The sequence below is a fragment of the Lampris incognitus genome, chromosome 18 (genome assembly GCF_029633865.1).
Source record: "Lampris incognitus isolate fLamInc1 chromosome 18, fLamInc1.hap2, whole genome shotgun sequence".
In the NCBI taxonomy this organism is placed as follows: domain Eukaryota; kingdom Metazoa; phylum Chordata; class Actinopteri; order Lampriformes; family Lampridae; genus Lampris; species Lampris incognitus.
In genome coordinates, this window is record NC_079228.1 from 27,155,402 (window position 1) to 27,182,716 (window position 27,315).

Below are 27,315 nucleotides of genomic sequence, written 5' to 3' on the forward strand. Positions count from 1 at the left end.
CCTAAACATCTCGTCACATTCGCGTTGGGAAACGTGCTACTGGAGTTCAGCTACGTCTGCTAACGATGCAATATCGTCTTAGCTGGCGCTCGTCAGCCGCACCAGAAATGCCCTCCGACGGGGACGCGGAGACAATCGCGCCGTAAAAACGACCAAAATATAAACGCGGAGACGTGGCGTCCAACATTTCGCTCGCAATAAAACAGCGGACGCGTTGCCGTGTGCGTTATTAAAAAAACACGAACTGTCAACAAAATGGCGGCTGCGTTGAATCAACAGAGAGACCCGAAATGGATCGCCCTCTAATTCCTCCTACTCCTACTCCTACTCCTCCTCCTTCCCCCGCTTACAGCGACTGGTGTCCGTAATATCTCCGAGAAGCTCTGGCAAATTCCTATCCGACGCACCGCTTAGCCGAGCCTGGATGTGTCAGAATGGGCCTGGCTCGTTGATCGGGCCTCCATGTCTGCTCAGCCCGTATCGTCACTGTCAGTACAACACGGGCATTCTCCGTCCCACAGAGCAGGAGGGAGGGAGGGAGGGAGGGAGGGAAGGAGACGGCGGGAGGGAGGAGGGAGGACGAATCGAGGAGGGAGGAGGGCAGATGTCGGTCGTACGCGGCCCCGTGGCAACCGGTCACTCTCTCCTAGCGGTGAAAGTGTGATAATATCTCCGTTGCATTAGCTATTTTTTTTCTCGGTTCCCACGAAAGCCTGTTTTTAACACACCCGGTTTTAACTGATGACGGATGCCCACTGTTCGCTAGGCGATGTTGGCAATGTTAAACATCAGCAGCAGACGTCTGTGGGAGAGCAATCATATGAGGGGGAAAAACGAAATTGGACAGAAGACACTGTTATAAACATGTCATTATGTTTAATACTATTCTATTCTAATTCAAATGAAGTCAGATGTGTTGGTGTAGCCCTGAATCACAGTTTATTCCCAAAGGGCTTCACAATCACAATTGGATTCTGTCCAATGCACGACAACCTCTATCATTAGACCCTTGATTCAGATGAGGACCCCCCCCACCACCACCACCACCAAAAACAAAACAAAAAAACTTGCCAGGAAAAAAAATGTGCTGTTCTATTCTGCTCTCTTTTATTCTGTTCATTTCTGTTCACCGATTTTCTGGACAGGTGGGACATTTAAGGTTGCTACGAGTAATTTTTCTGCTGACTATTCATTAGTTTCAGTTTAATGTTCATGCCTCTATATGACAGACGAGAGCAAATGAGACCATCAGCCAGAGGATTACATGTGTGTATCTATTCCACATGCTCGTCTTTGGGTTGAATTCCCCACGCTATCCAAGCAAAACAATTCATGGCAAACAGACGGGAGATACCACAGCCACAGTTCGAAATACATTAATGGGAGGGGGAGGGTAATCGATTCGATGCAGAACCGCGATACTAAACTGAACGATTTTAATATCGAATTATTTCGCCTAAATCGCAATGTTGAACAGATGTTGTGAAGAGGTTTGATATAAAGCTTTCTGCATTTCTGAACACAGGAATTGTTTGAATGTTTACCTAAGCTTTTGCACCATGGGGCATAAAATAAATGCATTTTGTTGCATATTTTATCATCATTGCAACCTTAAAAAAACTTTATCAAACCGCAGCCTTTATAATATTGCGATGTATGAAACATCAAAATATGTACCAACTCAGTGTTATATAGTGTGCCGATTCCCAGCCCTAATACGTTACCTTACTGCTGTATATCTTGCAAACACCTGTTTTTCCAAAACACAACTGCATCTTTCAAAACAACCACACCGGCTACCAGATGGTGAATGTAGAGCTTTGTGACAACAAGCCAAGCATATGCAAAATGAAGTCATTCTTCTGCAAAACATAACTGCTTTTGTCCATTGGGGCATGCAAAGTCAACAAAAATTTCAGGACTCCTTGTAGCAGCTTTAACAAACATTTATCTATCAGACAGGTATAAAGACTAAGGCTTATTAAAGGTTAGCAAAGCCTCACATCTGCGTATATACAAAACACCAACTAAAACACAACTCACCCTGAGAATGAATTGACAATCAAAGACTGGACAGCGAGATGTTTGACAGATGTAGACAAGCTTGTATCACTGAAACTAAATCTTCATAATGAGGGAGACGAAAGGAGGGGGAGATGGCAAAGATCACAGGGTTAATCTTTAATGAAGGTTTAAAGAAGAGAGGAAAGCAACACGGAGCCAGATGTGGTGATAGAGGAGGGAAAGCCAGAGAGGCCTTAAGCATTGACTGATGAAACAGTTTCTTACTAAGAGCCTCAACTTACAAGAAATAGTTCATAACTCTGTGAATCCCCATAACTTTCAACAGTCACAGGTGGCTCAGTGGTGATTAGTCCATGCCATCTGGGCAAGTCATTAAGAAACCCATCTAATAGAGAGTGGCCACTGTGATGACAAGGGGCACATCACTTTGACAACATCTTGTCGGCAAACGTTTAGGGTCCAATTTGCGTGCAGTATAACCCAAAACCAGTGGGGATGTTGTGCCATTGCCATGGTAAAAGCCGTGTCCTTCGGCAGAAATAAGTTAACCAGATGGGTCTGACAGCTAGCGTAGCAAGTTACAACAGTACTTCATTTAATCTATGGTTTCATTACTCGAGCATTCGGTGTGGAGAGTATATCTCAGGTAGCGGGCATGTCCGTTTAAAACTGCAAAGGAGGTAGAAATTTGTTGTCTTGTCTCTCAGATAGCCTGCCTCTCCTGTTGCTCTGTCCTGATGGAAAGGGGCTCTTGGGGCTCTGACGTGGGGCAAAGACTGTTGTCCACACCGTCAAGGCTTTTACGGCACACTGGACAGGTATCATGCTGTGGGACGGACAGACACTTGTTGTTGTGGCAAACCAGCAGACAGTATGTCAGATCAAGCACATAGACATTTACCAAGAGATCCTACAACATGGCAATAACTCATGTTCAGTCATACTTTTCGTGTGACATTGGGGAAGATTCTGACACAACAGCACTGGCAACTCTGTTTTATTTCGAAAAGGATCTCTGGGTTTCCGGATTGCTAAAACTAGTGTAATTACAACACGGGGGTCAGTAAGTTAATCAAAAATTACAACCTTCAGGATGTGCGCTTCAAGGAAAACGAAATTCGGGGTCTCAGATATGTGGCCTTAGTAACACAGTGTGCAGCCCTCCGTTCTACTTTTAATGCATTTTATGTTTTAAAAAAAATCACTGCCCAAACCACTCCTTACCAGCTCTAGCCAAGGCACTATACAGTCACTGTGGAAATAATGGAGGCAGGGTAGCTGTCTGACAGATTCCCCTAATGAATACTCCTCCCGACACACTGGACACTCCAGTCTGTGATCTGAGAGAGAGGAACGAAGGACACAAGCACACACAAAGATTAAATGTGTAGTATAGATACGAAATAGACACGAAAAGCTTTATCATGATGTTACAATCTAAGAGATGTAATAACTTAGTAATATTGCACCAATCTATTATGACGTGCCCAGGACACATTCAACTGTATTTGTTTCACATCTGTATTGCTTCCCTCCTTGGTCATTTAAGCAGTATTACTGTTAAAGAACCAGTCAAATGAAGTGTGAATAAAGACTATTCCAGAAATACTGCCTGCAGTCCATTAAAACTTTTACAATCAAACTCTTTGTGGAAGTGGTCATGGTCCAGGGCTAAGGCATATCATGTAGTTAGTATGTACAGTATGAAATTATGTATGAAATGTATAAATTGATGACGGCCACTCAGGAAACCTCACCTGCCTGTTCTTGAGAGACGCTGACTGTTGGCAGGGATGAGATCATCTCCTTCTCTGCAGGCGGCGGACCTGTGCTCTCCAACTGGCCTAACAACTAGATAGCATGCAAGCGAGATGAATACAGGTGCATGATGGTAAAGATTTCTAAAAAATTGAAAGCAGCATAAAAAAGTAGTACAAACATTTTTTTACCCCCCCCCCCGTTTTTCTCCCCTATTGTACTTGGCCAATTATCCCACTCTTCCGAGCCATCCCAGTCACTGCTCCACCCCCTCTGCCAATCTGGGAAGGGCTGCAGACTACCACATGGTTTCTCTGATACATGTGGAGTCGCCAGCCGCTTCTTTTCACCCGACAGTGAGGAGTTTCACCGGGGGGACGTAGTGCGTGGGATGATCACGCTATTCCCCCCAGTTCCCCCTCCGCCCCGAACAGGTGCCCCGACCAACCAGAGGAGGTGCTAGTTCAGCGACCAGGACACACACCCACATCCGGCTTCCCACCCGCATACACGGCCAATTGTGTCCGACCAAGCCGGAGGTAACACGGGGATCATTGGTAGGCAACAGAATAGACTGCCACACCACCCGGACGCCCAGAAAAACTTTTTATAGCAAACACAAAAACATGCACACAGAGGGGGAAAGGGAGATAATGTGAGAAGATGGTGGGGGAGTGTGGTAGGCCAAGAGCTATTTAGATGAACAAAGAAAGAGATCAATAAAAACAGTGGGATGCTTTTTTTTCTCAGTATGAGGGGACAGAGAAAAAGAGAGAGAGAGTTGGAAAAGGAATATAGGTTTGAATTCAGCAGTTGGGCATATTGCCTGGATTTTTTTTGGCAGTAGTGACATCACCGACCTCTGTGATAACAGCATCGAGACCTCCCTGACCCCACGCATAGTCCCCTGGGTTGGAGTGCAACTGTAGCATGCTAGATCTGTGAGGGAAGGAAGAAGGGGTTGGAAAAGTTTGTTTTTTTTAAATGGAGACAGAGAGTCTAGATTGGCATGAAAATTATGAAAACTTGAGGCTAGAAATGGAAAATGTAAGAGCATTTACAGTGACGCTGGTGCAGAGCCCAGGCCTCCATTGTTGGAAAACAGGCCTGCCAAGAACTGCTGCACAATCCTTCAGGGGGAAAAGGCATAAAGCAAAAGTGTAATCTTTGGTGTACTTTTCAAAAAGGGCATTTTCCAGTCATATCGTTATCTTATGATTTAAACTGGTGCTAGAAAACCCAGCTGATAGAGCTTTGAGTTTAGTCCTTGTGATGGAAATAATAACCGAGCCCAAAAGACAGATGGCAAGATAACACGTGATATAGGGAGTATAAAACAAAATCAAACCAGCGAGGATTTGAGGTAAATTCTGTTACACAGAATGAAAAGGCATCATTTGCAGCACTAATCAGTGCGTCTCTTATCTGTGTCTCATTCCATGACAATAAAGACACACAGACATGCTGGTGGACACAAATATGCGGGCAGATAAGGTCTCCTTAAATCCGTACACTAAGGCTTTTTATTTGTGTAATAGAGTTTACCCATACTAAGACTACTATCGTGTAATCTGAGTCAATAACATCAGTGGATGGAGCCGATACAAATCTTAATCATATCAACTCACATGTTACATTACAGGAGCATAAACAGCATTAGAGTCATGCAGGTTGCACAACAGTCTACATGAAAAACAGACCCCTTTCCCTCAGAAATAAACTGGAAAGGAGTGCTACTGAGAAAGGAAATCTAACCTTAGATTCATGTTAGGACGGGTTGAGCGTCTCTATACTCACCCCTCCACTGCAGGCATCGGCTCGGGTCGAGACGGCCTCCTCTCTTGGCCATGTCGGCGGGCGGAGGCTTCCGACTCTCCGGCCTCCGCCACTGCTGCAGACGGCTCCAGAGGAGTTGTGCTCCCACCTGACGCCCGGTCGCTGGCGGCTGCAGCATGATGGCCATCATCCGGGATGGAGTCGGAGGCTGAGGCAGGAGGGTGCGACAGGAGCGCAGAACGCTCCATGAACAGCAGCTGCCATAACTTGGGAGAGGGGGACCAGAAACACATAATCTTAGAATAAAGTTAAAAAAAAGAAAAGCCTGGTAGAAATAGATGATCATATATTCATTTGTGGGTATATTTTAAAATAATAGCATTTATAGATGTAAATGAATGTGTCAATTTGTAATGACATACGTCTGAAACGAGTGTATTTGAATCCCCTCTTGCCGCTGTTGTGTTGTCCTCCAACAGACTGCACCGCAAAGGAAAGTTGAAATGTAAAACTGATACAATAGCTGTGGGCAACTATTAATAATACATGCTTTGTAATCATTTAATAGGCTCTATATATATGTATATATACCTGGAGTCTGCTGTCACCTCCTCAATGAAGCCAGACTCACACCTGGGGCATATGAAATCCTCAAAAAAAAAAGAAAGAAAGAAATCAAAACTACATTAGACATGGGAAAATTGGCCCTGTTATTATCTTCTTCATATACATGCGCACGTGAAAGATAAGATAGCACTTTATCAATCCCTACGGCGAAATCTGGTCTTGCAGCAACAGAGAGAGAGAGAGAGCGCGAGAGCGAAAGAAGAAAAGAAATATCTAAGAACTAACATATGCGCCTAAATATGAACTGAAACTAGTAAATACGTATATCCGGGATATAGCACATGACTTTTTCATTGACAACGAACAGCTCCGCCATATTGGAGGACAGCTAGACCTCAGCAACCACTGTTTACGCCGAAGGTCTCATTGTCGATCTGTGTTTACAAGAACGAAATTTTAAGCAAAAATCGGACAAATGTACGGAAATAAAACATCGCAGTTGTGAACCACTCTTCGAAACACAGTTTGCAAAATAAATTTTACAAAGTTCTGGCCTAACGGCGCGAAGGCTCATATTCGATTTGAGGATTTTCGGCTGTTAGGCCAATGCAATTCCGCGATGGCTTCGATCAAGAATCGTGTACAAGCCTTAGATGGAAAAAACAAGGAGTGTAGTATATTGTAAGGAATTTGGGGGGCAGCCCGGGAACCGCCGCCACGCGAAACGGTCTCTCCCCCTTCGCAAGCGACGACGTTAACCAGTCGACTAAAGGGTCAGATACGTTAGCCAAGGGCCAACGTGTCTACTTATCCATGCACGTTACACTACCCCCTCCCCTCCCTCGGGTATGTGCGTCCGCGCGTATCCCACTTCTGACACCAATGTAGCGAATTCGGGGGGCAACCACAGGAACTGCCGCAGCCGGGACGCGAACCTGTATTTCCCGAACCGCGGGAGACATCGCTGACCGCTCGACTATAAGGTCAGTGTACTTGTGCTTGCCTCCCGAATTCGCTACATTGGTGTCAGAAGTGGGATGGTGAGACCGTAAGGCCATCGGAAGCGTATGCGCCCAGAGGCGTGAACAATTCTGTGAATGTTCTCATTCATCCAGGTCATGGTTATCCAAAGGAGTTGAATCAAGTGCAACTGGACTTGGTATATATCCGTGAAGACGTTTCGCCTCTCATCCAAGAGGCTTCCTCACTTCGTGCCTTTCTGACTAGACCAAGCTACTCTGACTGGCTGGTGACGAGACTCAGAATTTATCCTCTAGGAGTCGTTGTCAGAGCTATTGATATTGGCCCAACACAGAGGGCCAAACTCCTCAGGACAAGACTCAGCAGTCTATCTACACCTAAAGGAGAAGACACACTCTTTCGAGGACAGCAACGTACACATTTTGGACAGAGAAGATAGATGGTTTGAAAGAGGGGTGAAGGAAGCCATCTATGCGAAACTGGAAAAACCATCCCTCAACAGAGGAGGAGGTCTGCGACACCACCTATCTCCCACTTACAATGCCGTCCTTTCATCGCTACCCAGGAGACTCAAGAAGCCTAGCCTCCAACAACAACAGTCGGTCACTAACGGTTCAAACGACTCATGACCACTGAATAATGAAGTCGAAACTAACACCCCCAACGACCGTCGCTGCTAAACAAATGCAAATCAATAGCTCCGATGGCGACGGGCGCGGCTGGACATCGGAGCACAAGAGAGCCACGCATATCAATAGCTCCGATAACGACGGGCGCGGCCAAATATCGGTACACAAAAGAGTCACTCATATCTATGGCCCTGTTAGCGACGGGAGTTGGTAAACATCGGATCACAAAGAGCCTCGCATATCAACAACTCTGACAGCGACTCCTAGAGGATAAATTCTGAGTCTCATTACCAGCCAGTCAGACTAGCTTGGTCTACTCAGAAAGGCACGAAGTGAGGAAGTCTCTTGGGATGAGAGGCGAAACGTCTTCACGGATATATACCAAGTCCAGTTGCACTTGATTCAACTCCTTTGGATATACAGAGGCGTGAAGGAGCTGATAGGCTTAAGCGCGGGGACGCGCTTCCCGAAAGATGGGGTAGTGTAACGTGCATGGATAAGCTGACACGTTGGTCCTTGATTAACGGGTCGGACCCTTTAGTCGACTGGTTAACGTTGTCGCCCATGGTGCGGGAGCCACGGGTTCGCGTCCCGGCTCTGACGGTCCGGCCGGGCTGCCCCCACAAATTCGCCACATTAGTGTCAGAAGTGGGATAGTGAGGCCGTAAGGCCATCGGAAGCGTATGCGCCCAGAGGCGTGAAGTAGGGGGGGTAGTAGTGTAAACTACTAATAAGACACGTTAGTCTCTAGCTAACGGGTCTGACCCTTTAGCCGAGCGGTTAGTGATGTTGGTGGCAGCGGTGGGATCCGGAAGTGTGCAGATCCTCAGAAGTCTCTTCGGAGCGCGGGAATAACAAAGCGCGAGGGCGCGCTTCCGGGGAGGGTGACGACTGTAAACTACTAATAAGACACGTTAGTCCCTAGCTAACGGGTCCGACCCTTTAGCCGAGCGGTTAGTGATGTCGCCTTGTGGTGCAGTTCACCCCGTATCGAATCCCGCACCGGGCAAGAAAATAACCGGTTACAGTAGTGTACCCGTGGTTGCCTCCCGAATTCGCTACACCATGATGCCGCGCACTGATACTATTACGGAAGTTGATGACGTGGAGGTGGAGTAACTGTCGTGATTCGTCCGGCCGCGCGTTAAATATCTGTGTATGCAGCAGGGGTTGTCGTTATCAAAGTCATCTCATGTGATCAGAGTCAAGTCTCCTTATATTCATCAGCTATGTCGAGTCTTCCGGTCATGTAAATCCATAACGTCGTGCCAGAAGTCGGTCCAGTTCGTCATTTTGCCGCTGTTGAGTCGAGAGAAAAGAGTTTTCTACTAGCTAAAAGCTAAGCTAGCGCGTACGGCGTACAGACAACGAAAGCTGAGCCACCGTCTGAAGATTGACCAGTTTACGTTACCATATCGCTGACAGGCAACTTGGGAGAAAATTGGAGACGATGGGAACAGCGCTTCCAAATATACAGTGGTGCAGATCGTTAAGGAAGGAAAGGTAAAAGTAGCCATTTTACTGCACGCAATTGGAAAGGAAGCTCTCAGAAGTGTATAACGCACTTGATATTGACTAGGATGAAGAAGAGACTCTAGAATAAATTCTAGCAGTTTTCAGAGCCTATTGTCAGCTTAAGAAAAACACAATGTTTGAAAGAGATCAGTTTTGGCTGCACCCTATGTCAGAATCTATCACGATAGAGAAATATGTGACAGAGCTCAGGTGAAAGAGAAAAGACTGAATTTGGCGTCTCGGAAAGTGACATAATCAGAGACAAAATTGTGTTCAGTATGAATGACCAGCGCCTGAAAGAGAGACTTTTAAGAGAACCAAATCTTAAATTAGAAAAGGCCATAGACAGATGTCGTGCTGCTGAGACTGCTAAGGCACAAATACAAGCAGTGGGTGCAGCGTCCCAGGAGAGAGCTGTACATGCAGTGCATAAAAACAGAAAACAAAAGGACAGTCAAGCATGGAATAAACGACAAAAAAAGCCAGTTCAATACACACAGGACAAGGGAGCACATGCAGGAAATGTGGAAAATTCAAGATTCTTTATTTGTTACATCTCAATATACAAGTACAAGGGAGTAAAATTCGTGTGTTTCGGCTCCTCAATACTGCAGCAACAATAGTAATAAAACAACAAAACAAAACAAAAAAGCAGTAATAATAATAAATAGTTTGTGGTTTATGTAGGGTGCTGTGTGTGTGTGTGTGTGGGCCCAGCCTCAATAAATGTGCATATGTGTATGTACAAAGATGTTTGTATATTTGTGTGTGTTTGTGTATACCAAGCTACGTCTGTGTGTGTGTGTGTTTGTGTGTAAACAGATGAAAACCAGAAACTATACAGTCGAGATTCCCACATTTGGGGAATTCACAGGGGTAAGCCAACCGGAGTGCAATGGTCAAGCCTCGCCCTGGGTGAACCACCTTCTTGACCATGGTATCTCCCCTTCCAGGTTAGTATCTTGTACCCGAAAGATCTAACTCACACAAGCTAAGGCAATGTCCAGCATATGGTGCATCCTGCCGTAAGTGTAGAAAGCAGAACCACTATGCAAAGATGTGCATGTCAGGCAAAGCACAGCATGGAAAGACAATACATGAAGTGAATCCTGAAATAGATGCCCTGTTTATTGAAACAGCGAACATTAATCGGCTAGACCCTAAAGCTGACAAATCGTGGTACTCTGAGGTAAATGTAGGCAATATCCATATATATCCCATCCACCCCGCTGTATGTTTGTTTTATGTTTATCTGTTGTCTTGTTTCACCGCCGTTTATTGTAAAGTGACTTTGAGTGTTAGAAAAGCGCTGTATACGTTGGATTTATTATTATTATTATTATTATTATTATGTCCAAGTTGGATACGGGAGCAGAGGCCAATGTCCTGCCACTGAGGATGCTTAAGTTCATGAAAAGGAAGGCTAGCCATGAATGGAGAGCACACCTACTACTACAGCCCACAAGAACAGTGCTGGTGGCATATGGAGGGATGAGACTGAGGCCAGAAGGGAAACTCACTCTCAAGTGCTCCACGCCCAAGGCTGAAGCAAGTCTACCATTTTATGTATCCAGGCACTCCTCCATACCCATCCTAGGGAGGGAGGCGTATGAAGATTTGCATCCAGTAAAAAGGGTGGACATTGACACACTGGACGTGAAACATCCAACAACAAAAGAGCAGCTGATAGCTCAGCACCCAACTGTCTTTGAAGGTCTGGGGGAGTTCTCTGGCGAGTATCACATCCACACGGAACTGAAGGCTACACCAGTCATACATGACTGCAGAAAAATGCCACTGGCAGTAATGGACAGACTCAAAGCCACTCTGAATGACCTGTTACAAGCTGATGTGATGGCACAGGTAACTGAACCAACACCATGGGTGAATAGCCTTGTAGTCACTGAAAAGAAGGACAAAAAGAAGTTACAGGTTTGCTTGGACCCCAGTAAGTTGATCAAAGCAATACTAAGACAGCATTACTCAATTCCTACAACTGATGAAGTTTTGCGCAAACTTGCTGGTAAGAAACTATTCACAGTGCTCAACGAAAAGGATGGCTACTGGCAAGTAAAGCTAAACAAGGAGTCATCACTACTGTGCAAATTTAACACACCATGGGGGGGGGGTATCGGTTCAAACGCCTACCATTTGGAATAAAGTCAGTGAGTGAAGTCTTCCAGCAACGCAACTGTGAAACATTTGGAGACATCCAAGGAGTTCACATCATAGCTGATGACATGATCATCGCTGCATCTACAGAGAAAGAACATGATGAGATAATACAGAAAGTGATGGCCAGAGCGAAAGAGGCCAATGTGAAATTCAACAAAGAGAAAATACAGTATAAGGTGAGCAGTGTGAACTACATGGGCCACATTGTCACTGCAGAGGGTGTTAAGGCAGATGAAGCAAAAGTTAAGGCCACTGCTGAGGTGCCACCACCTACTGACAAAACAGGACTACAGTGAATGCTTGGCATGATAAAATACCTAGCGCAGTATATCCCTGGTGAGGCCACCATAACAGCGCCACTAAGACAACTGCTACAGAAGGACAATGTGTGGCAGGGGCAACATGAACATGATGATGCATTCAACAAACTGAAACATGCCCTCACAAATGCCCCTGTGCTCAAGTTGTTTGATCCAAAGAAACTGCTCATAATACAGGCTGACGCATCTAAAGACGACCTCGGGGTGTGTCTCTTACAAGAGAGCCACCCAATAGCCTATGCATCAAGGGCACTGACTGAGCCCAAAAAGAACTATGCACAAATTGAGAAGGAACTCTTAGCGACTGTCTTCTCTGTCAAAAAATCCCACCGGTATGTGTATAGGGTGAGGGTGAATGTTCAGCCGGACCACAAACCATTGGAAAACATCCTGAGAAAGCCACTTGGACCAGCTCCTTCAAGACTGCAGAGAATGCTGCTTCAGCTGCAGCGATATGACTTAAATGTCACCTAAACACCAGGTAAAGATCTACTGATCGTAGACACACTCTCACGAGCTGTCATACAAGAACAGCACACGTAAGCAGATGACATCATGGCGAGAAAGTTGTCTATGCTTTGGAGCCCACAGATGCCTTGAGTACAGAGACTCTAGAGCAGCTCAAGGGTGAAACAAAGAAAGATGAAACACTGCAGCTGTTGCAAGTCATACACAGAGAAGGTTGGTCCCAACACAGGAAGCAGGCAGATTCAAGACTGACACTATACTGGCCTACCAGACACACAGTGGCTATGAGAGAAGGATAATGTTTGCTGGAGACAGGATAATCCTCCCAAGCACAATGAGAACAGAAATGCTTCATAAGCTACGTATAGCTCATCAATGGATGCAGCGGACTAAAGCACTGACCAGAAAGCACTGGTACTGTCCAGGAATGACAAGAGACAGAACAAATAGTTGAGACTTGTGGGATGTGCCAGCAGTTCCAGCCCAGAGACCAGAAGGAGCCACTGATTTCACATGACATCCCTGAGCTTCCTTGGCTCAAAGTTGGGGCTGACATCTTTGAAATAGAAGGTCAGTCATTTCTCTTGATAGAAGACTACCTCTCAAAATACCCAGAGGTACTGAACATTAAGGACAAGACATCACACACTGTGATCAGCAAGATGAAATCGGTCTTCTCTAGAATAGGAATACAAAAAGAGATAGTGTGTGTGACCATGTTCCATTTGCAAGTCAGGAAATGAGAAACTTTGTAACGTCATTGTGCATAAAACTCATTCACTCCAGTCCGGGTTATGCACAGTCAAATGGACTAGTTGAGAGAACAGTAAAAAACCGTGAAACTCATGCTGAAGAAAGCACAACAAACAAACACAGACCCCCATCTCACACTTCTCACCCTGAGGAACACACCTGTAACAGGCATGGAGTGCTCACCAGCACAAATGCTCATGGGCAGAGTCCTCAGAAGCACTCTACCGAGCTCCAGCACAGTTCTCCGTCCAGCAGTGCCCAAAGATGTACACTCAAAATCTACAGAAAATACAGCAGCAGTACTACAACAGAGGAGCAAAGTTGCTACCAGAACTGCACCCAGGTAGTACTGTTCACATGGAGACAGCACAAGGTTGGCATCCAGCTGTGGTCACCGCACAGAGAGGTGAACCATGGTCCTATGACATAGTGACATCTTCAGGTCAGCACTACAGATGCAACAAAAACACCACCCAGCGCTCAGATGAATTCAGAAACAGACTCAACAGATGAGGGGCAAATCAACACACCAGACGCAGGTACAGCAGAGAGTGTTGACATCAAGCTCTCATCCTCGTCAAGGGCTGCTCAAACCAGGAGCGGTCGAGTTATTCAACCACCTGAGAGGTACAAAGACTTTCTGATTAGCCGGTGGTGATCCAACTATGCTCATTTAAAAAAAAAAATGTTCAAGAAGGTATTGTGATTTGAAATGTTAGACTATTTGAGCAGCAAGTTCATTTTTTTCCTTATGTTAAAGCAAATGTGTGAGTTAGACAGTAACAGTAATGAGACACAAAGTTCAGTCCTAAACAGATCTTCATTACAGCAATGTTGAAGTGTAACTTTCATGTTGAGAAAGGAGGATGTAGTATATAGCGCCGCGCACTGATACTATTACTGAAATTGATGAGGTGGAGTAACTCAGTTTGTGATTCATCCGGCCATGTGTTAAGTATATGTGCATGCAGCACGGGTTGTTGTTAATTGAAGTGATACTGACATCAAAATCTGAAAATTCCTTTTGATAGGCTATGTTCCGAGTTGGAATGTGACCACAGAGAAATTCAGCGGCCAAAACAGCGCGTCTGCAGCCACTCGAGAGAGATCTGTGATTGGCTGTAGATGGTGTCAAATGAGAAATTGTGCCGGTGGATACGTAGACGCCAGTCAATTTGCATATAGGGTGTGTCCGTAGCGAGATGCTATAAAACCACAGAGAACCGGCAGAAGCCGTTCTTTCACCCCCTCCTGCTAGCTACTTGGCTCTAGTTCAGTGTTTCTCAACCCAGTCCTCACGGAACTCCTATCCTGCAGATTTTCATTGTAACCCTGCATAGGTAGCCCTGCTTGTACTTACTCGACCAATCATCTCGCAGCACTTAATTATGCAAGGTGTGCAACATCTGACAAAATTCATTGCTGATTGGTTGAATAACTACAAACAGGTACCTATTCAGGGTTGCAAAGAAAATATGCAGGATAGGGGTTCCTTGAGGACTGGGTTGAGAAACACTGCTCTAGTTTGTGCTATTTTGCTGAGACTTTATTATCGATCTTGCTACGATGTATTGCTATCGATCTATCTGTCTATCTATCTGTCTGTCTATCTATTTATCTAAATATCTATCACCTATCTATCTATCTAACAGTTATTTGTATCACTGAATCCTCCTCCTCGAAACTGTAATCCTCGCAGAGGATCTCCCTCTCGCTCTTGCTATCTGACATTTTTTGTAAATAACAAGTGACGAGCGGTACCGAGCCCCACCCACCCAGGAAGACAGTAGCCAATAGCTTTGAATTCATAAAACCACACCTATTTTCAGTTATGATTCAAACTCCCAATGTTAAAAAATGTGTTCAGAAAGGGCATGTCAGTCTCTCTTTAAGTCATCTCATGCAGTCAAGGTCAAGTCTCTGTATATTCATCAGCTAAGTCAAGTCTTCCGGTCATGTAAAGCCATAACAGAGAGATACAGGGAAAAACTCGCACTTATCGATACGTTAGACTGATATGGTAACAAATTTACAAAACAAAAGCAGTTTCTCTCCCTCTTGTACTAATTATATTCAAGCCATGTAATTTTAAGATTTAGCTTATAACTGCTGATGATGATTGACACACAATTGAAAAATGTCTAATAAAATTGAAATGTCTTTATTTTTAAATGCTTGTGTTTCTTTAAAAGTATATTATAATTGTTTAATACAATGAATAATATATAACTTGAAAGTTATATCAGCCTGAAAGAACTACTGAATCACACACATTTGCCAATGCACAAGAACCAAGCAATTTTATCCACTGTTGTCATACCAGCACTATCCTTATTACTGAGGTAGTCTGTTGGTAAAATTCCTTGTAAAAGTATAATTTTTCTCTATACTAGGCCAATGACATGCGCCACATGGATGCGGACAGATGCACATTTTCTTGTTGCCTCAATTTCTAAAGGACGATGCTGCTTTTTTCCCTTTTGTAAAAGCAGGTGTCTTAACTTCTGCATGATACTAATTTTTGATCTGTAAGATCTTCCCGACTTATCCTCGATATCTATTTTCTTCTTTCCTCTGACAACCTTCGAGTTTCTTCTCCTTGATGGCTGATTCTCTTTGGAAAGCGAAAGTAGGACTTGTTCCGCTCTCTGTCAGCTCGATTGGAACAATCAAAAACAGCACAGAAATTAACCATTGTAAAATATCGAACCACGATGGCTATTCTGTATGAATCAAACCTTGAAACAAATTCTGTCCACTCTGTCTGTTTAGAAAACGTTTAGTATCGCCCAGTGAGGGCAACACAGTATCCTATGGATTGGAGCTGTTGTCCTCCAACATGGCGGATGTGTTGCAATCACGTGATATGTGACTTTATATGAGAATAACTCATATATAAAGTACACAGAAACACAGGGGCATCCAGGTAGCGTAGCGGTCTATTCTGTTGTCTACCAACACGGGATCTCCGGTTCAAATCCCCGTGTTACCTCCGGCTTGGTCGGGCGTCCCTGCAGACACAATTGGCCGTGTCTGTGGGTGGGAAGCCGGATGTGGGTAAGAGTGTGATAATTGGCTGTGTACAATTGGGGAGGGGGGAAAAAATACACAGAAACACGTGTAAGTGTGCCAACCAGTGGCAGCAGGCCTATAGAGGGTGCTAGGGCACCGCCCTACCACTCCCCGCATCCTAGACAAGGGTTCCCCATTTAGTTTTCCCCAAGGGCCAAATCATGTCATGCATGCCAAGCTAAGGGCCAAAACGTCTGGGGGGTCATTGCGCCAGAACATCGGGGGGGGGGGGTTCATTGCGCCAGAAAAAGTTGTTTTATGTGTAGATGTTGTTGTTGCTGCTATTACGATAATTATTGTCATTATTATTATTATCATTATTATATTATTATTATTATGAACTGATTTATATTATTATTGTTCATAGTAGTAGTAGAAGTAGTAGTAGTGGTGATGGTGGTAGTAGTAATAATTTAGGCCTGGGATTCTTAAAGCCTGTGTTGAGGGTCATGAAGGAAAAAAAAGGATCATTGAAATAAGTCCAAAACCAACTATTTAATTATGGACAAATGGAAAAACTAAATTGATGCTCATTCACCAATCAATGAGAGAAGTTAGAGTGACAGAATGAGGCAATAATTCTGATGTTGGGCCGGTATTCTGTTGTGAAAATCCTGAGGCACTGGCCAAGATGTGCACTGGAGAGTGTTTCTTTCCTGGTTCTTGATAGAGTTTATTGAAGAAAACGATGATGATGGGAAAATTGTGACTAGGAGCATTGCAATAGCTCTCATGTTTTTGAATCGAGCTTGGGGATCCAAAAGTCACTCGCCTCAACATCCTTGTGTTGTGCTTTCAGCAAATCAGATGTTCCTATCTCCAAGACCTCCATCTGAAGAGTTGCCTCATCTATGGAAGGTACCAGCATTTTGGCCTCTGCAGTCCACTGGCTATCAGCCAAAATGGAGAACGGCTGTCTCAGAAAGAGGAGGATGTCAGCTTTCAAATCATTCCTTGAAGTTTTCTGCCAAGCTGGTCACAAAATCTTTCATCGCTGGATCCGTTGTTCTTGCAATGCTGCCACAGATGTGGAAAGTGCAACTTTTTCATGTGAATGTTTCTCTTCAAAAGGTTCAGCTTTGACTGGAAAGCTTCAACTGCCTTGTACGTGTCTGCAACAGTGTGATTCTTGCCTTGTAATCACAGATTAATGTGATTTAAACAAAAAAATAACATATGCCTGACCTTATTGTCACTTAAAAACCTCTGATATTCTTGGGCTTTTTGGCTCCAGAGTCTGAATAAAAATGAAACAAGCTCATCGTGCAGGTTGCACACCCTCTCCAACACACGGCCTTTGCTCAGCCACCAAACATCATTATGCAGCAAAAGACCCTTGTGTTCTACTGACATTTCCCCCAGCAATTATCTGAAAAGACAATGTTGCAGACTAGAACTCTCGTGAACGAAATTTACCAGTCTCCTTACAGTATCCATCACCTCACGCAGTTTCATTCATTCATTCATTCATTCATTCATTCATTCATTCATTCATTCATTCATTCATTCATTCATTCATCTTTAGCCGCTTCTCCGAGGTCGGGTTACGGTGGCAGCAAGCTAAGTAGAGCACTCCAGATGTCCCACTCCCCAGCAACGCCCCCCAGCTCCTCCTGGGGGATCCCAAGGCGTTCTCAGGACAGATGGACATGTAGTCCCTCCAGTTAGTTCTGGGTCTACCTCGGGGTCTCCTCCCAGTTGGCCGTGCCCGGTAATACTCCAAAGGAAGGTGCCCAGGAGGAATCCTATTCAGATGCCCGAACCACCTCAACTGGCTTTTTTTTCGATGTGAAGGAGCAGCGGCTCTACTCCGAGCTCCCTCCAGATGTCTGAGCTCCTCACCCTGTCTCTAAGGCTGAGCACAGACTTCCTACAGAGGAAACTCATTTCAGCCACTTGCATCCATGATCTCACCCTTTCGGTCACTACCCAAAGCTCATGACCATAGGTGAGGGTTGGAATGAAGATTGACTGGTAAATTGAGAGACCCACACAGTTTAGTGCACAAAGCTGATTTGTGAATAATGAATTGAAACCGGAGGGTGTGCTCCAATTATCGGGGCATCACACTGCTCAGCCTACCTGGGAAAGTCTACTCTAGGGGGCTGGAAAGGAGGCTGCGATTGATTGTCGAACCTCGGATCCAGGAGGAACAATGCGGATTCCGTCCTGGCTGTGGAACAATGGACCAACTCTTTACCCATGCGGAAATGCTGAAGGAGGCATGGGAATTTGACTAGCCAGTCTACATGTGTTTTGTGGACTTGGAGAAGGCTTACGACCGTGTACCTCGGGGCACTCTGTCGGGGGTACGGTGAGAGTATGGGGTACCTAGGCAGTTGCTACAAGGCATCTGGTCCTTGTATAACCAAAGTGAGAGCTGTGTCCGTATTCTCGGCACAAAGCTAAACATGTTTTCGGTTGGTGTTGGACTCCGCCAAGGTTGTCCCTTGTCTCCAATTTGTTTTGTGATATTCATGGACAGGATCTCAAGGCGCAGCCAAGGTGGAGTATGTCCGTTTTGGGAACCTTAGAATTGCATCTCTGCTCTTCGCAGATGATGGGGTTTTGTTGGCTTCACCAGAACGCAACTGCAGCTGAGTGTGAAATGGCCGGGATGAGGGTCAGCACCTCCAAGTCTGAGGCCATGGTTCTCTACTGGAAAATGGTGGCTTGCTCCCTCTGGGTTGGGGATGAGTTGTTGCCTCAAGTGAAGGAGTTTAAGTATCACTGGGGTCTTGTTCACAAGTGAGGGTAGAATGGAGCAGGAGATTGACAGGCGGATTGGTGCAGCATCAGCAGTAATGCGAACGTTGTACCGGGCCATTGTGGTGAAGAGAGAGTTGAGCCGGAAGGCAAAGCTCTCAGTTTACCAGTCAATCTTCGTTCCAACCCTCACCTATGGTCATGAGCTTTGGGTAGTAACCGAAAAGGTGAGATCGCAGATATAAGCGGCTGAAATGAGTTTTCTCCGTAGGGTATCTGGGCTCAGCCTTAGACATAGGGTGAGGAGCTCGGACATCCGGAGGGAGCTCAGAGTAGAGCTGCTGCTCCTTTGCGTCAAATGGAGCCAGTTGAGGTGGTTCAGACATCTGATTAGGATGCTTCCTGGGCACCTTCCTTTGGAAGTTTTCTGGGCACGTCCAACTGGGAGGAGACCCCGGGTAGACCCAGAACTCGCTGGAGAGACTACTATTATTTATTTATTTATTTCACTACTTTATTAATCCCCGTGGGGCAAGTCTTTCTTTGCATTTAACCCATCCTAGCTGAGTAGCTAGGAGCAGTTGGCAGCCGCCGTGCAGCGCCCGGGGACCGACGCTAGTTCTTTTTTCCATTGCCTTGGACAGGGACACAGACAGGAGTATTAACCCTAACAAGCATGTCTTTTACATGTCCAGTCTGGCCTGAGAACGCCTTTGGATCTCCCAGGAGGTGCTGGAGGGCGTTGCTGGGGAGAGGGGCGTTGCTGCAGAGGGGGACGTCTGGAGTGCCCTACTTAGCTTGCTTGCTGCCACCGCAACCCGATCCCAAAGAAGCGGCGGATGATGAATGAATGAAATGCTGAGAGTGCTGGGTTAACAGCGGCAAACCTGCTTACTGAGCCCTTGTGTTGTCCCACCATTGACGGAACCCATTCGGTGACAATGAATACAATTTCGCTCACATCCAAGCCAATCTTCTCAAAGAACTGTGTTAATTGGGGCATCCGAGTAGCGTAGTGGTCTATTCTGTTGCATACCAACACGGGGAATCCCTGTGTTACCTCTGGCTTGGTTGGGCGTCCCTACAGACACAAGTGGCCATGTCTGCAGGTGGGCAGCCAGATAGCCAGATGTGGGTCCTGGCCGCTGCACTAGCGCCTCAATCGGTTGGTCGGGGCGCCTTTTCAGAGGGGATGGGGAACTGGGGGGAATAGCATGATCCTCCCATGCACTACATCCCCCTGGCGAAACTCCACACTGTCAGGTGAAAAGAAGCGGATGGTGACTCCACATGTATCAGAGGAAGCATATGGTAGTCTACAGCCCTCCCTGGATCAGCAGAGGAGGTGGAGCAGCTACCGGGACGGCTCGGAAAAGTGGGGTAATTGGCCGGATACAATTGGGGGTAAAAAAAAGGGGGGGGGGGGTAAAAAAAAAGGAAAAAAAAGAACTTTATTAATTCATTAAAGAGGATTTCCCCAGTTGTGCGCCCAGGCAGAGAAAGCAAACAAAGTAAGGTCTTTCTTTCGGGAAGAGCATCAATGTGTTTGTGCCAACAGATTCACCGGCAAACTGGCCCACGGACTGTTACAGCCTTGTTCCAAAATGGATTAAATTCCTTTTTTTCTCTCATCAATCTACACACAATAGCCCATAATGACAAAGTGAAAAAGGTTTTGTGAAAATTTTTGCAAATTTATTAAAAATAAAAAACTGAAATATTGCATGTACATAAGTATTCACACTCTTTGCTACGACACTCAAAATTGAGCTCAGGTTCATTCTGTTTCCACTGATCATCCTTGAGATGTTTCTACATCTTGATTGGAGTCCACCAGTGGTAAATTCAATTGATCAGACATGATTTGGAAAGGCACACACCTGTCTATATAAGGTCCCACTGTTGACAGTGCATGTCAGAGCAGAAACTAAGCCATGAAGTCAAAGGAATTGTCTGTGGACTTCCGAGACAGGATTGTATCGAGGCACAGATCTGGGGAAGGGTACAAAAAAATTTCTACAGCTTTGAAGGTCCCGAAGAGCACAGTGGTCTCCATCATTCGTAAATGGAAGAAGTTTGAATCCACCAGGACTCTTCCTAGAGCTGGTCACCCAGACAAACTGAGCAATCAGGGGAGAAGGGCCTTGGTCAGGGAGGTGACCAAGAACCCGATGGTCACTCTGACAGAGCTCCAGCGTTCCTCTGTGGAGATGGGAGAACCTTCCAGAAGGACAACCATCTCTGCAGCACTCCATCAATCAGGCCTTTATGGTAGAGTGGCCAGACAGAAGCCTCTGCTCAGTAAAAGGCACATGACAGTCCGTTTGGAGTTTGCCAGAAAGCACCTAAAGGACTCTCAGACCATGAGAAACAAGATTCTCTGGTCTGATGAAACCAAGATTGAACTCTTTGGCCTGAATGCCAAATGTCACGTCTGGAGGAAACCAGGCACCTCTCATCACCTTGCTAATACCATCCCTACAGTGAAGCGGTGGCAGCATCATGCTGTGTGGATGTTCTTCAGTGGCAGGAACTGGGAGACTAGTCAGGATCGAGGGAAAGATGAATGGAGCAAAGTACAGAGAGATCCTTGATGTAAACCTGCTCCAGAGCGCTCAGGACCTCTGACTGGGGCGAAGGTTTACCTTTCAACATGACAACGACCCTAAGCACACAGCCAAGACAACGAAGGAGTGGTTTTGGGACAAGTCTGTGAATGTCCTTGAGTGGCCCAGCCAGAGCCCAGACTTGAACCCCATTGAACATCTCTGGAAAGACCTGAAAATAGCTGTGCAGCGACGCTCCCCATCTAATCTTACAGAGCTCAAGAGGATCTGCAGAGAAGAATGGGAGAAATACCCCAAATATAGGTGTGCCAAGCTTGTAGCTTCGTACCCAAGAAGACTTGAGGCTGTAATCGCTGCCAAGTACTGAGTAAAGGGTGTGAATACTTATGTACATGCAATATTTCAGTTTTAAAAAAAAATAAATTTCTGCAAAACCTTTTTCACTTTCTCATTATGAGGTATTGTATGTAGATTGATGAGAAAAAAAAGGAATTTAATCCATTTTGGAATAAGGCTGTAACATAACGAAATGTGGGGAAAGTGGAGGGGTGTGAATACTTTCCGGATGCACTGTATATCCAGATTTGCGATCGCAGACATGGCAAGGTGTTGAATCTGGGTAAGTCCCATCCTTAGCAACAAAGATTGTTTGTCGCGCTCTGTACGCATCAACCAAAGTGGCACAAGAGGTTTGATTTCCTCTGCTAGTTCTCTGCAGGTGTGCCAGTCGGAGTATCATCTGGCTTTTCTGCGGTATTCCCTCTTCTTGTCCTCTTTGCAGTTCCTCATCTGTATATTTCGGTTCATACATGAAGGCTTTGCCAAGTCATGTAAATTGTTCCTCCATTTTGAAGTCAGATACTTGGATTTCTTGAGCTACTGGGTTTCTCTAATAATTGTTAATGTTGGACCGCAATTTTCATGTTTCCACTTCCTGAGACACATCTAACCAGCAAATCCCTGCATGGGTCACTTCCCCGCTTACAACAAAGATCAAATGTCCAGCAAACACACACAAACTCGCCATAATATTCTGCTGTTGCATTATATTTTGGTGTCAGATTTGTTCTAAAATTAGATAAATGTAGAGAATTTATTAAATAAATGCAGTGAACATGATTGGCCCATGTCTACCATGTCTTACTAACAAGTGTAGTAATGTAAAATGCCGCTTATTGGGGATCAGGGTCCTAGACTTTCATTGAAACAGACTTAAACCTGCAAAGAGGAAGTTATCTCTCCCCCTTCTGGCTGTGAGAGTAATAACTTCTATCCTTTCAGCGTTCTCCAACAAGGAAGAGCTACACCAAATGATATCAGTGTTTGTCGTCGCTGTTGATCACTTTTTTCTTTTCTTTTCTTTTTTTTAAACTTTAATCTTTCTTCTGAACACAGAGTTTCTTTTTTCTCTGGAGCATCAGAAATTTTTCTTGGATGCTGCTTAGATTTTTCCACCATAGCTTCCAAGCACTGAAGCTTTCTGGCAGAAAGCCCTGAAGGTGAGCCAATCAGAGGCATGCGAATGCTTTTGTCTCACAGAAGTTCAGTCCTGGCAAAGCAATCATTGCTGGCTGACGTAAAATGCATCACTTCCAGTGTGCCAGCGCGGGAATGTCGCCACAGACACCAAATTCAAAACTCCAATATATTGAAAAAATACAGAGATTTACTTGGCGGTGATAGGCTTGATCATCATTCTGTGGACTTGTTTGGCAAAGGCTTGAATGTAACATTCATTTATATGTAAAGGTCCCACATTCTAGCTTTAATTACTTTGAAATGAAAGCCACTTTATTTTGTCATTGTACAGGTTACAGTAAAATTTGTTTTCTGCATTTATCCCATCCTATTGTATTGGAGCAGTGGGCAGCTTCAGTGCCCGGGGACCAACTCTAGTTCTTCTTTCCTATTGCCTTGATCAGGGGCACAGGCAGGAGTATAACCCTAACATACATGGATTTTTTGATGGTGGGAGGAAACCGGAGCACCCGGAGGAAACCCACGCAGACATGTGGAGAACATACAAACCCCAATTCCAATTAAGTTGGGACGTTGTGTAAAACGTGAGTAAAAACAATACAATGATTTGCAAATACTTTTCGACCTATATTCAATTGAATACACTACAAAGACAAGGCATTTAATGTTCAAACTGATCAACTTTATTGTTTTCTGCAAATATTCACTCATTTTGAATTTGATGCCTGCAACACATTCCAAAGAAGCTGGGACAAGAGCAACAAAAGACTGAGAAAGTTGAGGAATGCTCAAAAAACACCTGTTTGGAACATTCCACAGGTGAACAGGTTAATTGGAAACAGGTGAGTGTCATGATTGGGTATAAAAGGAGCATCCCCGAAAGGCTCTGTTGTTCACAAGCAAGGATGGGGCGAGGTTCACCACTTTGTGAACAACTGCATGAGCAAATAGTCCAACAGTTTAAGAACAACGTGTCTCAACGTACAATTGCAAGGAATTTAGGGATTTCATCATCTACAGTCCATAATATCATCAAAATATTCAGAGAATCCGGAGAAATCTCTGCACGTAAGCGGCAAGGCCGAAAACCAACATTGAATGCCCGGGATCTTCAATCCCTCAGGTGGCACAGCATTAAAAACCGACATCATTCTGTAAAGGATATTACCACGTGGGCTCAGGAGCACTTTGGAAAACCATCACCAGTTAACACAGTTCGTCGCTACATCTACAAGTGCAAGTTAAAACTCTACCATGCAAAGCGAAAGCCATATATCAACAACACCCAGAAAGCCACCGGCTTCTCTGGGCCTGAGCTCCTCTGAGATGAACTGACACGAAGTGGAAAAGTGTGCTGTGGTCTGACGAGTCCACATTTCAAATTGTTTTTGGAAAGCATGGACATCATGTCCTCTGGGCTAAAGAAGAAAAGGACCATCCAAATTGTTATCAGCGCAAAGTTCAAAAGCCAGCATCTGTGATGGTATGGGGGTGTGTTAGTGCCCATGGCATGGGTAACTTGCACATCTGTGAAGGCACCATTAATGCTGAAAGGTACATACAGATTTTGGAGCAACATATGCTGCCATCCAAGCAACGTCTTTTTCAGGGATGTCTCTGCTTATTTCAGCAAGACAATGCCAAGCCACATTCTGCACGTCTCACAACAGCGGGGCTTCGTAGTAAAAGAGTGCGGGTACTAGACTGGCCTGCCTGCAGTCCAGACCTGTCTCCCATTGAAAATGTGTGGCGTATAATGAAGCGCAAAATACAACGGAGACCCCGGACTGTTGAGCAACTTAAGTCGTACATCAAGCAAGAATGGGAAAGAATTCCACCTACAAAGCTTCAACAATTAGTGTCCTCAGTTCCTCAGTTCAGTTAGTGTCCTCAATATTTGAAAAAAAACAATAAAGTTTATCAGTTTGAACATTAAATATATTGTCTTTGTAGTGTATTCAGTTGAATATAGGTCGAAAAGGACTTGCAAATTATTGTATTCTTTTTTATTTACGTTTTACACAACGTCCCAACTTCATTGGAATTGGGGTTTGTACAAACTCCACACAGAAAGGACCTGGGATGGCCAGGGATTAGAACCCAGGACCTTCTAGCTGTGAGGCAACAGTGCTAACAACTGGGCCACCGTGCCAAAAAACATTTCAAAAAAAAAATATATATGTATATATATATATATATATATATAAATATCCAGTGAGTCATGGCATGAAATAGGCTTGTACTGTCTCTTAAAGAATTTACTTGACTCACTGGATTATTTTGCTTCTTATTTGTTGAGCACTTTCCCGACCGTTGAGTGTTTCTTTTAACCAAGTAATATTTTTTTTAAATGAGTAAGGTAATATTATATAATTAGTGAATAAAATGTATAATCTGCAATAAATTGTAGTTTAAAAATGTTCTACGTTGTCTAAAGTTACCGATAAGTTACATATTTCCAGCCTGGGGCGTAAGAATCCGTGCCCATTGACTCGAATTTAATTTCTACATGCACAGTTTGCTCCTCTTCGATGCTGGAGAGCTCTGCCCCAACAGCATTTATCTGGATGATGCGGATTTAAACATCATCAACCACTGGGTGGGAGCAGAGAGGGAGTGCGCTAGAATGAGTTGTTGAGCGTAGAGTTGGAGGAGCTCTCAAGCCCAAATTGTGTCCGGGCTGCCAAAATGTGTCCAGGTGACGTCATCGCAAGTCCGGTTGTTTAAAACAATATTTCGTGACCTTTTTTGCGTTGCTACCTACCTAGCTTACTTGTCACTGATGCAAAAAAAACATATAATAGCAAATATTGGACTTTTTATTTTAATGGAATATAGGTTTATAGGACATCTTTATTGAAAATCTCGTCCATGCTACGTAACGTTAGGTGATCAACCAAAAGTATGCTTTTTTGTGCTTTTCAAAAAACATATCCTAATATAAACAGTTTCAAATCGAATATAAAAGGTGACCCTGCCTATGTATTGTACGATGTAGCTAAAAAGAGTACACTATTAAACCTGCCTTTGCCTGCAATGGACTCTACGAACTGCAGCGAGAGAGGAATGTCGGGAATGCGAGCTGTCACGAGTGCATCGCGATGACGTCACCCGGACACATTTTGGCAGCCCGAACACAATTTCAGAATCAGAATCAGAATTGGCCTGACAGAGCCTTGTGCATCAGACGGAGTGTCTTTCACTATAACAAAGTGTAGTATGAAAGATAATTATTGTAAATTTGCACTAATATAAGTACCTTAACTTACCTTAACTAAGCACATTTCATTATAACAAATGTTCATTCAGCTCAACATATACAAATAAAGGCCTTTTCATTTAAACAGTCAAGTCAGTTTATTTATAGAGCACGTTTACAAACGACAAACGTTGACCAAAGTACTTTACAGAAAGATTAAAATTATTACAATCAGACGAAAACACAGGAATGATCAAATATAAACAGAGAAGAAATCAAATTTTAAAAAAACACACAGACACTGGTGTGACACCTTACATGTTTGCTCGATTTTGGTATAGCCCCCCTGGACAAAAATGCACCAGCCGCCACTGATGCCAACATGCAAGTAACACAAATGGCAGCAGACTTTTCGATATGCAAATGTTTAGTGCAATAGCAGTAAAACCAGTAAAACGCCACAACGTAAGCGGAACATGAGCTATTATGACAACGTCGGGGGGGGGGGGGTCAGCTGCGTGACAAATGCGCTCGTCCCGGCCCTTATGTTGCTCTCATTGCAGATAAGTCAACGGTAATGTTTCTAAATATGGCAACGACACCACTGAAACTTGGGACCGTCAGAATTATTTTCTTATGTAACATCGTCCTCATGCAACACGGCAACTACAACTCAATATAAACTGTGTGACCTCGTTTGGCTGTATCGATTTTAGGAAATGCGTCAAAATCAGTCTTGACAATTTTTAATTTTTTTTTGGTTACCTTTTTAGAAACGGAGCTTACAAACTCCGTGACACGGGCGTACATCGATCAATCAATCATTTCCGGTCTGAAACACGACTTGGGGGGAAACAACGCAAGTCTGTAAAGTCACTCACCGGGAGTTTGGGGTCTGTTTCACATTTGCAGCAGTGACAGAAAAACCGGTGTTGTAGCGTCGCCGCCGCCTCCGCCATCTTCAGTCCCTGACGTGGGTATGGTAGCTCGTAGACGGCTGTGAGGGGTCATTTCACTAGTTTTCAGCCAAAATAAACTTTTCTAGTGTTCTTCTCAAAATCCACAGCAAAGACAAGTGAACATGAACTGCGGGCCCATTGCAAACACGTATTACGAATGGGGAACAAATTTATCAGTCATATTTTGTCATTTGAGAGAGTAAAATAATATTAAGTAAATTTACACAAACTATGCCGGCAATCGGATTAATATGTTCCACTGAGTCACATTTTACAATAAACCTGCGCTTAAAATCGAGAATCAAGTAGCGTTCAGAGGCCAAAAAGTTTTTAAGTAGTAAAATTACACCATACATGCAGTTTCAT

At 44.5% G+C, this 27,315-nt stretch overlaps 2 protein-coding genes and 1 pseudogene across 3 annotated transcripts in view; all 3 read right to left on the reverse strand.

Moving 5' to 3' along the window:
- Positions 1–512, reverse strand: part of ash1l (ash1 (absent, small, or homeotic)-like (Drosophila)) — a 58,868-nt gene extending 58,356 nt beyond the window's left edge. Inside the window, exon 1 of one of the 2 annotated variants that reach the window (XM_056298300.1) lies at positions 408–512. The gene's annotated coding sequence lies outside the window, so the exon portion shown is untranslated. Of the gene's footprint in view, positions 1–350 lie in introns of both variants that reach the window. The other variant, XM_056298299.1, reaches the window with a different exon arrangement.
- Positions 513–2,166: 1,654 nt separating this feature from the next.
- rnf115b (ring finger protein 115b) lies at positions 2,167–27,007 on the reverse strand. Its single transcript, XM_056298739.1, has 9 exons — positions 26,872–27,007; positions 6,151–6,209; positions 5,982–6,039; positions 5,581–5,825; positions 4,845–4,913; positions 4,644–4,722; positions 3,783–3,876; positions 3,250–3,365; positions 2,167–2,851 (listed from the first exon to the last, which is right to left on the reverse strand). The coding sequence occupies exons 1-9, from the start codon at positions 26,947–26,949 to the stop codon at positions 2,729–2,731; spliced, it is 921 nt and encodes a 306-aa protein (XP_056154714.1). The 5' UTR covers positions 26,950–27,007; the 3' UTR covers positions 2,167–2,728.
- On the reverse strand, positions 10,058–10,212 carry LOC130129421 (U1 spliceosomal RNA; annotated as a pseudogene).
- Positions 27,008–27,315: the final 308 nt, after the last annotated feature.

What these genes read in the sequence shown, in the direction of transcription:
- rnf115b (XM_056298739.1), bottom strand. Translation starts at nt 26,949, where the DNA reads ATGGCGGAGGCGGCGGCGACGCTACAACACCGGTTTTTCTGTCACTGC. An exon ending in AAACAGACCCCAAACTCCCG is followed by an intron (nt 6,210 to 26,871) that starts GTGAGTGACTTT and finishes TTTTTTTTTGAG; the next exon opens with GATTTCATATGCCCCAGGTG. An exon ending in GAGGTGACAGCAGACTCCAG is followed by an intron (nt 6,040 to 6,150) that starts GTATATATACAT and finishes TTTGCGGTGCAG; the next exon opens with TCTGTTGGAGGACAACACAA.